At 39.4% G+C, this 13,392-nt stretch overlaps 1 protein-coding gene across 1 annotated transcript; it reads left to right on the forward strand.

Moving 5' to 3' along the window:
* Positions 1–1,644: 1,644 nt before the first annotated feature.
* Positions 1,645–2,585, forward strand: LOC122077786. Its single transcript, XM_042643657.1, has 2 exons — positions 1,645–1,904; positions 2,181–2,585. The coding sequence occupies exons 1-2, from the start codon at positions 1,786–1,788 to the stop codon at positions 2,326–2,328; spliced, it is 267 nt and encodes an 88-aa protein (XP_042499591.1). The 5' UTR covers positions 1,645–1,785; the 3' UTR covers positions 2,329–2,585.
* Positions 2,586–13,392: the final 10,807 nt, after the last annotated feature.

Here is a 13,392-nt window from a genome sequence, read left to right on the forward strand (position 1 = left end):
ATAATATAGCTTATATTGGAAAGAACAAAAGACAATTATAAGTATGTCGAAATGAAAGAAGTATAAACTTTACACATTAACCCAATTGTTACATAAAAAGATATAGCACGACAGCATCAATACGCAAATGCAAAAGAAGATCGTTATTCCATAGTAATGGTTGAATAACATTTGGTCCACAAGTATTTGGTTGTGCAAGTGTGAGGTAAAGGCTGGCTGTAGAGTGGCCAAACTCAGTGGTGTGTTGTTAACACTTTCATATAATTGACTCGTCCCTATATCTACAGTCTGCGATTACCGATCCACCCAGATAAAAGACTTAGGATATCCTCCATTGACCGGACATCTGTAAAAATGTCGCCCTGGATTTTTTAAGTCTAGGAATTCCACAGCACCGTCCGTCCTTCATCACGACTACACATCAGGGGCTGTTCTTCCATTCTATGGAAACAATATATGGTAGGAATAGGGGTAACCAAATCTCTTCTGCAGCAGAATTGAAGTGGACTTAAATATCAATTAATAGGAAAAGAGTTTTCACATAGCCATTGCAATTTAGTTGGGAAAAGCAATGATGAAATTTCAGGAGTTTGTTCCTAACTTGGCAACCTTTATGGACATGTATGTACTGTTTTTAAAATCCTTGTTTTCAGTCTCCATGTTCCACCATAGAACATTGAGGACAAGGGTGTGTCTAGAGATAGACACATCTCTTAGTGTACTATATGACTTTTGGATGAGTCACACCCGAAATGTATAAAGAGTTATCATAACAACAAATGCTATTTTAGGTGGAACTTTTTTGCAACAGTAATAAAATTTCTATCATAATAAATAATTTTCTGTTAGTGTACAACAGCATCCATTCTCAAATACAATATTCTATGGTGGTAGTTATATATTCGTCCAAAAAAAACTATATTTTGCAGCGATGAAACAGAATTGTCATTATAAATTATTTTTTCCATGATATATAACTTACCGTTGCCAAAAACCATGTCAAGGTCATTATGAGTAGATAAAAATTATTTTTCAAAAGTAAGGTGGCAAAGATCACCAAGTGGCAAATCATGTGTGGCCGAAATTTTTTCGATAGGAAGATACTATGATACCTTTCTTACAAGTCAAGTTTCAACCCAATTAAATTTGATTTGGTGAAAAAATAATATAAAGTGTAAATAAATAATTCACGGGACTAGATGAGATATGGTGGAATTTAAAATCGAAACTATTTAAATCATTTCCTAAATGTTTACTAGCAAGAATCATCCAATCACTCTTCCAAATGACAGAACAACTACACTAGTACGCTACAAACCCAAGGTATGATTCTCACGTTGGATTATAATTTTCAATTTTTCAAGTACTAGTCAATTTTCAACCTAAATATTTCTTTTATCTTTTTTAACGTGTGGTTGAAGGATTAAAAGAAAAAAAAAAAAAAAAAAGAAAAAAATTGAAAGTGGGATTAGAAAAATTCTCTTTTTCTGATTGGAATGTTGGTCTAGAAACATTTATCAGAAGGAAATCAAACTTGGAAAGAGAAAAGGAAAACCTCAAAACCAGGAGTGAGCCCCTGGTTTTGGTAAAGTGGTAAAGTGGGAAAATTTAATAGGGAAGGCACATCTCTTGCTATGCATTATAAGCAGTCTCCCTCCATGCTCCATAGTAAGCAAATAAGGAGCATATACTGGTTAGTTTTGATTTTGGCATCTTGAAGCAAGAGGAGAAGGTAGAAGGGGAGTTGTGGTAGCCAGGCTTCACAGTTCACTCTTCAGAACTCAAATGGCACCAAGCCGTTGGATGAGACCCGAGGTGTATCCTCTCCTTGCTTGCTTGACATTTGTAACAGGCATGTGCGTCTTCCAGCTCACTAGGAACCTTCTCATTAACCCTGAAGTCAGGTATCCTCCTTTCCTTTCTATTCTCTCAGCCTTATGCTTTCAGAACCAAACAGAAAAATTTTCCAATGGAAAATTGGAATCATGGAATGAGGGATCAGTATCGGATTGGCAGAATGGGTTGGATCAGATTGGCATCGGTAAAGGCCAACATCCATCCAATATGGGTGATCTGGATCAGTATTAGTTAAGACCGATACTGTTCCGATACTCTACTAAAAAGTAAAACCCCTGCTTGGAATTGCTTTGATGAATTTTTTTTTTTTTTCACCTATGCAGGATCAACAAAGCTAACCGTGCAATGGCAGTGCTTGAGAACGCGGATGAAGGTGAGAAATATGCGGAACACAGTCTCCGCAAGTTCGTACGCCAGCGCCCACCGCAGATTATGCCTACCATCAATGAGTTCTTCATTAAGAAAGACTAAAGCAGGAGTTTCATTTTAACAACGAAGTAGTGATACAATAAGCCTATGCTTCTCGTGAATTGAAGTCTCTTGGCTGTTATCTTCCCCTTCCCCACTTCTATAGTGTAAAAGAGTGAAGTAATTTCATCTCTTGCTCCTTCAAATTCTGAGTAATCATCGTTGTTCCCTTCGTCCATCAAAAGTAATGAATGTATATTCAAGTGAAAGTGATGGCTGTTCATAAAGAATCAATCAATCATCCTTCAGTTTCTATATCATAAATTGTCAGTATCACCAAGAATCTTTGGGTAATAATTTTTACATCTACAGCAGATTGGGATTTTTTGACGAGGGGAAACCTCATGTCCAAGATCCTAAACCATCATGCATCATGTAAGGATATAGAACCCAAACGCTTACGAAATAACACATTAACTGTAATATTGTGTTATAGCCAATCCGATACTTCATTGGCCTAGATACTATTTGTCACATCTCTAACCAATCTGGTTCTAGTGTGGGTCCCAGTGCTCAAGTTATGTTGAACTCATTCAATCTTGTGCCCACACTTACTAAACCTTGTTTGGGTTTGGCTTGGTTGGATGTTTGTTATGTGAAATTGTTTGGGCATGATATGCATGCCGCTTCTTTATAGGAATCAACCAAAGGGGGTATTAGGTCAAATCTAGATGTTGGATTTCTTGTAGTTCAGTTGGTCTAATGGTAGCCCATTTAATTGGAATCGGCCGTTCCATCGATGCAATATAAGATTGATCCATCTCCGTCTTGGGTTAGGTTCAGAGATAGATTAATTTGCATTTCTCTGGAATCGACTCCATCAGAGATAGAAATGGATGATCCCAAAAATCAAGGTTCAGATATGGAAGAGTTCAAAACCCAAGTGCATGTTTTGGTAAATGATAACATACCCAAGCTTCCTTCACAACTCACCAGGGCATGCGATAAGTAACACGATAAGTAACATATCTATTATGGTAAAAATATAGACACAGTGCCACCATGACACGTGGAGCCACAGTTCGAACCGTGTGTGTCAAGGCTAGATCATTAGACAAACCGTTTGATCAGTCAGAATTCAAGACTGATGGACCAAGAGTAGTCCGTAGATCAGTTGTCCCCAAATCATAGGATCTATAGCTCGGATCCGTAGCTCGGCTATCGCAGGTCTGAGCCACTTGTAGCTCGGTTACCGCATGGTTGAGCCACTTGTAGACACCACATGTTTTCACCGCTAGAAGGGCTATTGAATGATGAGAAAGGAACACCTTAAGACACGGATGATTCATGTATTAACGATCGAGGCTACATACTCTCCCTAGATAGTATACCTTTGCTTCTATTTTGGCATAGGAAGGCTAAAAATTAACAAAAATATTTTCAAAACAAATGGCTAATGGCTTTGACACAAACCTAATTAGACCAAACCTCCTGAGTCAACTTGAGCAAGAGAAGTACTGGCTCAGGGCCGACGCAAGAAGCATTTTGGCTGACGCTATTTGCACACTGACTGACGTTGGCTAATTACGAACTATGTCTGCCAAATGCAATTTTTGCTAGGGTTCTATTGTAACTAACAAGCATTATACATTACACTTTCACACACTTGCACTGCACTATGCATGGCCACTCACGTGACAAGTAGACATGGGACTAGAATGAAGGTCCGCAGGGCCTCCATAGTGAACTCATAACCCTCTAGTCCACTACCTTCAGGTATATTAAAGGGATGCATCAACGTACCATTTGAACATCGATGGCAAAGACTAGGTGTGAGGTATATCCGATGCTCCTTGTTGTAGTAAGGGAACCTTATGACCTATTGACAATCAATTGCATATATTCATTCCAAACATAGATTGATACACCTAGGACTTTAAATCTTACTAACTTTGGGTGAATGACTCTCCCTCCAAGAGACTTGGAACGGTTTGTGTTGTGTGAACCTTGTTTGTGCATCATTATTTCCTATGCTAAGAGGCATACCATCGAGGGGCTTGGCTAGTCCGATCAAAGTCTAACAAGGGTACAACTTCTTCTATAGGCACCATTTCTTATTCATTGGATCAACCCGCCTTGGTTAGAAAAGGTTCTAGACTGGTCAGGAGTCAATCTTCAAATCCCTTACCTAAGTCATCACCAGCTTTACCCAAGAGTGCCAACGAGGGAGCTTCTAAAATAGTTAGCTTTGATCTGAGATACCCGATCTTAAGAAGATTGTTGAAGATCTAGTTGTGGCATTCAAAAATCAATAACACAATGTGGTTCCTAAACAATCTTCATCTCGAGCAACACGAGTTAACAAACCAAATGGAGGGACATCTGGATAGGACACATTTGTCAACACTGATTCAGCACTCAATCCTAGAGAAAAAATGGCTAAAGAGAGAGCACTCCGAGAAAAAGTGAAATGATATGAGAAATCCATTAGAGGTGTCAAGGCCATTGAGCAACAAATTGCCAAAACTAAAGGATCTACCTTCCAAATGTTAGCCCACCCCTGGGATTCAAGTGGAAATCTAAAAAATCTACCGGTACAGGAGACACTAAGGTCCATCTGAAAGATTTCATCAACTAACTCAAAGTGAAACAATTCTCTGACAAACAACTCAGATAAGCCTTTCAATTCACCTTAGCACAACTTTACGTTGGCTCATGTCTCTTGATAATTCCTAGACCTACACATGGGGTGACATCAAAAAGGCCTATAAGAGCTAATACTCCTACAATACTGAGATGGAAATGACTATAAAAGATTTAGAAATGAAAAGACAAATGCCCAATGAGGGTTTTATCGTTTTCCTAGCAAGATTTAGGGCGAAGGCCACTCTTATGTGGGATAGATCAACGGAGAATGAGCAAGTCCATATGGTGGTCAAGAACCTTTTTGGAGATTACAAGAATTACATATTTACATAGTCATTCACTATATTTGCAGCATTGGCCGATTTTAGCTATGCCACTATTAGCAATGTACCAAAAATTCCAAGCTGAGGGTTAACTTACCCAACTTCCGCTACGACCATTGTCAGATCTGCTTCCTAAACGGTACAAAGAAGAACTATCTTGAGACTACCATGGACAAAAGGGGCATTCAACTAACAACTGCTACATGCTCCAACATGCTATCCAAGATCTATTGGATAAGGAAGAATCCATGATTCGTACCAAGTCACAACCTAATGTGGTAACTAACCCACTTCCAACACATGATGGAAATTCCAACGCGGTCAATTGTCTCTAGTACAACAATGAGGATGATAACAAATACGAAATCACTATCAACCCTATTGAAGGACAAAGTGACCCAACTCTTATGGAATGGACCAAGGAAATGGCTTTAGATGTCACCGCTATTGCAATATGAAAACTCTTATCTAAGGACGTATGCATAGTGAACATCGGTAGTGATGCCAAAGAGGAAAAACAAGTCCCACTAATGCCAAAAGCCCTCCCAGTTCAGAAGAGGACAATATCAAAAAATTTGAGAATACCCTCTTTAACATGGTCGAGTTCAAAACTGAGTTAGACAAGATTGATGCATGTTATGACACTTGCAATAGATAAGAGTTCATCGCACTGGTTAAGGAATGAAGTGCATTGAAGGTTGACAACAAATGCCTCAAAGACAAAATCCATATGATCATTTACATATTTGAGAACTGGAAGGATACTTGCCTTCTGCAAACCGAAAGGATCCATGAACGAGTAACCAAAATTAAGTCAATACTCTTTGGTGCAATGGCTAGTGACCTAGACATATCCAGGGACCATTACTTCATACAACGAGATGCCCTCCCTCTGGTTATACCCAAGCTGTCGATCCTAAATGCATTCAACAATTGAAACATACGGCCGTACTAGCTTCGTCTTTGGTCATAGATGTTAGGATGGGAAGGTGAATCATAAGAACAAAACCTTTAAGCGAGCCTAGCATTAGCTTGATCTATATTGACAATGATCTGGAGATAGATGAACTCATTTCAGGATTCGATATAGAGTTGTATTCAATTCTACTATAGAGTACAACAATAATGAAACTAGGAGTAGCAAGGTGTTTAAACCACCTAGATTGAATGTGGCTAGCTAGGCAAAAGCATAAAGGATCCAATACCATAAATCATCTAGAACCCGAAACTGAAGTACTTAAGAAACTGAAGAAGACCCAAGCAAGAATTTCTATTCAGGGACTTCTAATGGCCTCACTAGAGCACCGTAGCACAGTGTTAAAGGCCTTGAACAATGTCTATGTGTCAATTAAGACCATCCCTCTTCAGCTATCTGAGATTGTAGGGTCCGTCTACGCATCTACCACTTTATTCTACAATGGAAAATATATACCGGTTGGAGGTGCAAGTCACACCGAGGCCTTACACATACACCACTGGATTTTTCTTTTGACGATGTTTTAACCGATATGGTGTTGTTTATCAGTACCCTTGAGCACGATACCAAAAATTTTTGCTCAACGGATGAAGTGTCCTATCGGAGAATCACTTCTTTGTCTTTCAATTGTTTCCTAGCCTTATCCAAAGAGGGGCATTTTGTAAACACCATAGAAGGGCTATGCAATAATGAGTTGGGAACCCTCTAAGGCACGGAGAGACTGTGTATTTATGGTTGAGTTCTTGTATGAGACCAAGGAAGTGTACTTTTACTTCCATGCTAGCATAGGATGGTTTTAAACTAAATTGAGTCAAAACCCCAATTAGACCAGACCCCTTAAGTTAACTCAATCCAGACTTGTACTAAGTTAGGCCGACGTCGAACACACTTTGTCTAATGCCATTTGCATCGAGATTGTCATCAGCAAAAAGTCAACTATGTCATCCAAAGAATATATTGTGCCAACCTAACTGTTGTGATTTTGTAGGGATTTGGTGAATCTTTCACCATATCTTGATCAAATATGATACTTAACACCCAATACATGTACCTAGACACATACTAGGTAACTAGAAGACCTTAGAAGACTCTAGGAACATATGTGACAAATGTGTTAATTTCTTACATCGTTTGGGAATATACACTTCCCATATATAGACCTAAATCTCTCTCTAAGCAAGGAAGGAGATCACATCCTCATTTGGAAGCTGCTCATGCTTGCCTTGGTGGCCAAAGAGCCTATTATCTATAAATATATGACCCCTCTCATGTTTTGGAGAACCTAAAAAATCCTACGAACATATATCTGAGAGCCATAGTCCAAGCCATCGAGATTCGTGCACTGAAATCGTAAGGAACTATTACTGTACTACGCATCAGTTTGATCTTGCACTTACTAAATCTGAGCAAATGCCCTTGCAGCCACAAAACAATCTTCACAACAAGTTGTAGGAGTAAATCCTCTTCTTTTCCCTTTTTTATGTATTTACATTCCGACTTTTTGTTTCCTGTTATCATACTTCTACTGAGCACAACTCACTGCTATCCCTAGTATGGCAGCAATGAAGTGCTGCCAAGTACTTCTTCGTGGGGATTTTCACAAAACTTATTTCTTCAAAATCTTAGATTAGGTTACAATCTAGCTATTGTGCAATGTTCACAGTTTTTTTATTTTATTTACTAGTTTTCTCAGATTTATCTCATTGCTTGTTTGTGCAAAATTTGAGATTTTCCTTCAATGGAATCTCGCATTGTAGGCCTGCCAAATACCTTTTCTAATAGATTTTTACAAAAATTTCACATTGCATATTAATTCATTATTAATGAGCCAGAAGTGGGGTGTTTATATGGGTGATTAGTGGTCTAGAATGGATAACAAAATATTTAAGAAGGAGTTAAAAATTATGTCCAACGGATACTTTTTGTCTCGACCGGTACCGATAGTTACCATATGAGGTACGCATTGGAAGAATATAGCTGTTGGAATATGAATAAAACCATTGGATATTCAAATATAGCTGTTAAAATTTTCCATAAGTCATTCGGTAGCCATCCAGTTAACCAGAAACCTTCTGGAAGGCATCTAATAACTTACCGAAAAAGTCCAATTGTTACCGGTTGGCTTCTATTAGCCAAAAGACTGAAAAGTTCTAGGGAACCAAAATTAATCCGGTAGTTACTGGCAGGCCTCTGGATTTTGGTGTTATTGACTTTTTTTACTAAAACAGTCATAACTTCCTCGTACAGGATTAATCTGATTCAAGTTGTGTTGGTTTCACAACTCAAAGCTATACACGTTTTAAGCACAATGTGTCTTTAGATTCAGTCATTAAAAATGACTAAAATTGTGATACCCTACTCTCTAAAACCAGTCTAATTTTTTGGCTGGTTCAATTTGATCTTATAGGATCTAAACCCGAGCGAACCGAGGTGGGTACCTTATGAAACATGATGGCAAGGGTGACTCTGAACTCAGGTTGGTCAAACGAGTTGGATTCGGTGCATAGAGAAGTCCGTGTGCCCAAGCTGTGCACTTGTGCATATCACTAGGTCATGTACACATAATAAAGTTATGTAGCCATATTTTGTGCCAAGTACGTGTGTTAATAAGTTACCGAGAGTGAAATACATGTTAGGGGCTTGGCATCAAAAATCTCAATGATTCATCTAAGTTTTGGCCTACTGATGGGTGGTCATAAGTAAGCCTGATCCACCAGTGTGACTTACCACTCTGATCTTTAGATATTTTGACCCCACTATAAATAGAATTTATTACCTTTCTTTCTCCACATTTATTGTTTTATACGGTGGGTGAGAAAAGTAAAGAAGAGAGAAAGAAGGAGAGAGAAGGGAAGAAGAAGGAAGAAATGGGGGAGAAAATGCTCGGTGTGCATTGCCGAGGTTGAATCTTTCGATTTTGACGTCAGATTAATGATCCTCATCTCAAGATCTACGATTTAAGGTGAGTAAAGTCCATATTCCTTAAACCCTTATGAAACGCTAAGTGAAACCCTTCGATTTGGGTAGCAATCCTTTGGATCTTGTTATTTTCTCTTGAGAATGTGAACCTAAGGTTTAATAAAGGTCCTATATGTTATTTATAAAGGATTTAAAGGAAGACTTGCAAGATTTGTAAAGCATTAGTTGACCCCTTGAGCTAAAGAGAAGAAGATTTGGGGTTTTGAGGTGTTCTTAAGCAAAGAGATAAGGTCCACGCTCAAGACTTTGGATCAACCTTAGATCTAGGTTGGAAGCATAATGTGGAGCCTTAGATTTATGGAGAATATGGTCGAATACTTTTGTTGATTTCCCAAAGGTGGGATGAAGAATGGAAGAGAACAGTAAAATCTCGATTCTGATGGGTGGGTGACTGGGAATGGTTGGACCCACCAATCCAATGTCAGTCTATCCTAGGTGGGCTGTTGGCTTGACTTGCAAGCAAGATCGATGCGTGACCTAGCCCGTCGTTCCTGGCCCATCGGTCCAAGCAGAGCTACTAGCTTGATTGGTGGGCAAGACCGGTGGGTGACCTGGCCCGTCGTTCCTGGCCCATCGATCCCAACAAAGTTCCTGGGTCAAGCAACGAGTAAGGACTGGTAGGTGTCTTACCCACCATTTGACCCACCAATCTAACTTCTTAGGTCCCAATTGAGCCCAAATTTATTGGGTAATCTTCTTTAGTGATTCTAAACACATTGAGATCATCATACCTAGTTGGTTATGAGCGTAAAGTAGAGATATACTAAACCAAACTCGTTTTATGATAGGTTGTACTAGAAACTCACATCATCGCACGTTGGAGCTTCCTCTTATTAAAGGTGATCTTCGTATACAACCAGGTACATAGGAAGAGGGCATTGCATGATTTCATTGTGGTTGTAGACTAGCCATGTCATCATATCATTATTATATAGACTAGTCATCCACGAGTACCATTACATGCATTGACATGTGCATTATGAAATTCATTTATGATTTGACATGCTGATATCATTAATTGCTAAATGCCTATTCTTGCTTATGATATGAGATGGATGTCTTTAAAATATTGAATATGATGCTTTGCTAGACTATATGCTATAGTCGGCTTGGACATTTATGCATTGGTGGCCCATGGAATGGGACGTAGTGGCACTATACAGTCGTACTATCTCATATTAGGAATGACAAATCCCTATGCTACGACCCTTCCCAGCAGGGGTTTAGGTGTTGAGTATATCACTGGGGGGAAGCCCAAAGTTGTGTACCAACAGTGGCGGTCAGAAATATGTCTGACTGATCATTAGGACTGTTGATAACTTTAGTGATATAATAAGAAGGCCAATCATACTGCTTTTAATTTAATCCAGGGTAAGGCCCATTTTATTTTATTGTCGCTGAGAAATAGCAATTTACTTTAATGTCACTGAGAAATAGCAATTTACTTTAATTCATTGAGGAACAACAATTTACTTTTTTGATACCCACAGCTGGCCTTCTCTGGTAACCCTATGTGCGTATCGCTAGATGAGATTCACGGCTCGTACCTGGAGTATACGTGCACTGTGATTGTGAGTAGCACATGACCTATGACTTAGAACTTTTGTCTATATGGACTAAGATAATAAAATGAACTATATGCATATAGGTTCATTTGTATTGCATATGCTTGTTTGGTCTTTCTTTTCACTTACTAGGCTAGTGAGTTCATCCCACATGTATACTAGTTTTAGATGATCTTATAGGTTATTTGACTGAGGAGCTAGGGCTGAGTGCCCATGCGAATGTTGTGTTGCAGGACAACAACATTGATACTTACACAGGATTCTTTTTTATTATTTTAGAAATGTTACCCCATTTGTGCTCTGGATGTTTAAATTGTCTTTCTTATATATAAATCACGCCTACGGGCCCAGATGTAAATGTATTATGTAATACAATTTGGGTATCAAGAGTATTGGGGTATTTACAGGTATATACATATAAGACTTTCACTGAAATATAGGATTTGCTTGACTTTGTGTGCATGTGTGTATGTTGTGTTGTGGTTACTGTATCAGATGATCCTGAAAGGTTTTGGGTTAACATGTGTTAACTCAGTCACCGGTCCTATTCTATATGGAACGAGGTGTGACAGTGGTGATATCAGAGCTCGATGCTCTGCTCTACCGACACATAACATACAAGTTAGACTCATAGAGTCTTATAATAGGACCCCGAGATTGTGTAAACATAAAAGCTTTAAATGATTAAAACCTGTAATAAGATGAAAAGTCTAAATCCTTGCATTTCATTTCATGCATGAGTGTAGAACTTAAAAAGACTCATTGATCAATTCAATAAACCATTAACTCAAAAATTTAATAAAACTTTTGGCAGCATAACGGCGGTATATTGAATTTCCAAAAATTTTACAACGTGTACCTAATAATCATATATATAAACATAATCACAAACCGGGTGATACATTGTCACCACCAAACCACAACAGAATAAATCAAAGCAAGTAAAACAATCCAAAAATTATAAATATCCACAGAATACTACCAAGTGCCAACCCATAAAAGTATGTCAGAATATACAACCACTAAATATCAAAATCATCATAATCAAATATAGAGGGAAGGATGAAAGATAAGGTCAGGAATGAAGGAAAGTAGAGAAAGAAGCTGCCACTTATCAATCGTCATTGTCATCAACGATGAAGGTTTCCCCGCCTGTAGGCCGTGAGGTGCGCTCAAAGTGATAGTCGTAAACATCAAACCTGTCATTCACTAAGGCGACTTCTTTCTTCACACAGAGGAAGTTGGCAGTAATTTTGTTAGAAACCCTATCCAAGTCCTCAGTGAAGTACTTGAAACTGGCCTCTAATCTTTCTAGTCTGTGCTGTATCGCCAAACCTTGGACGACCCTCTCCTCTACGTGCTTAGAAATCTGATCCTGCCCTTCCTTCAGGGCACCAATGTTGTCCATCAACCTCTGAAAATCAAAAGCCCCACAGGAAGGTGATGGAGCTGTAAAGTGTGGATCTGTAGCCCTAGACTCTAAGGGCTCCTCCTATAGGACATCCTCCTTGTCATTCTCCTCCTTGTCTGGGTGAAGGAAATAATCTTCATCCTCCTCACTCACATACTCGGCCTCCATATCTCTCGGCCCATGCTCATCAGCCTCTTGTGGTGCCCCCATCAGCATTAGTAACCCCATCCTCTTCAAGTTCTCTTTAGTGAACTTGCTCCTGGGTATTTTCCTTCCTCTCCTATCAAATCCACCTAGAAATACTCAAACACCTTGGTAAGTGACCTACCATAGGGGAAGCCGGAGTCATTGGGGTGAACAGTGTGGTATTCCATCGTTTTCATCATAACATGGGGGAGGCAAAGTTGGGAAGCACCCTCTACCAAAGCCACGAGAATGTAGTAGGCAAGGTAGGCAGTCATAAAGCTTACTTAGTTCCTATACCCACTCTGGGAAGCAGGTTAAACTGAGCCAAATGGGCAAACATACGGGCATCTGCATTATAAGCTGTCTCGGATAAGGGACGCACCTTGTGCCCATATATGGTCTCAAAGATGCCCTCTTGCATCTCAACGCTCAAAACCTGGACTCATAGCCTTGATCTATGGGGGATTGTAGAAATGGGCACCCTCAGCCGAGATATCTAGAATTGCCACCAATAAATCCACCGTCAAAACAATGTCTACTCCCTTCACCAAACTAGTGAGGGAGTACTCTCCATCCTCAAAAGAGACCTCCAAATTACAATAGAAGTACCAAATAAGATCCTCATGCCATGGGCTGTCAGGGTGGAGCATCGGTTAACCCAAAGCTGGAAATCTCTCCAACAGCTGATAAGCACTGAAGTCGTCAGTCACTACGGTCTTCTCCATCATGATGGCTTTGTAGAGAAGATGGACTAGGTGACAACCGCCTTAGAGCTGTGGAACAATCTCTTATTGTAATTCATCAGATTAACAGAGGGGTTCCTTATGGTCTGTGCCTATGATGAAGAGGAATCGGGTGCAGCATTCCTTCCCCAGAAGGTAATGGGCTTCCTCCTCTTGGAGGACGAGGCAGTCTCCTTGTCCTTTCTAGAAGACAACCTGAAAATACAAGAGAGAAGTGTAAGTAAACGAACAGGGGATATAAAAAGAATGTGATAGTAGTATTTTAAAAAGGGGGGTGGGATGATCCCTATGAAAAATG

Source organism: Macadamia integrifolia, chromosome 5 (genome assembly GCF_013358625.1).
Source record: "Macadamia integrifolia cultivar HAES 741 chromosome 5, SCU_Mint_v3, whole genome shotgun sequence".
NCBI lineage: Eukaryota > Viridiplantae > Streptophyta > Magnoliopsida > Proteales > Proteaceae > Macadamia > Macadamia integrifolia.

Excerpts from the sequence above, each read along its gene's own strand:
- LOC122077786 (XM_042643657.1), top strand. The coding sequence starts at position 1,786 with ATGGCACCAAGCCGTTGGATGAGACCCGAGGTGTATCCTCTCCTTGCT. Across the intron at positions 1,905-2,180 it reads CTCATTAACCCTGAAGTCAG|GATCAACAAAGCTAACCGTG; the intron begins GTATCCTCCTTT and ends TCACCTATGCAG.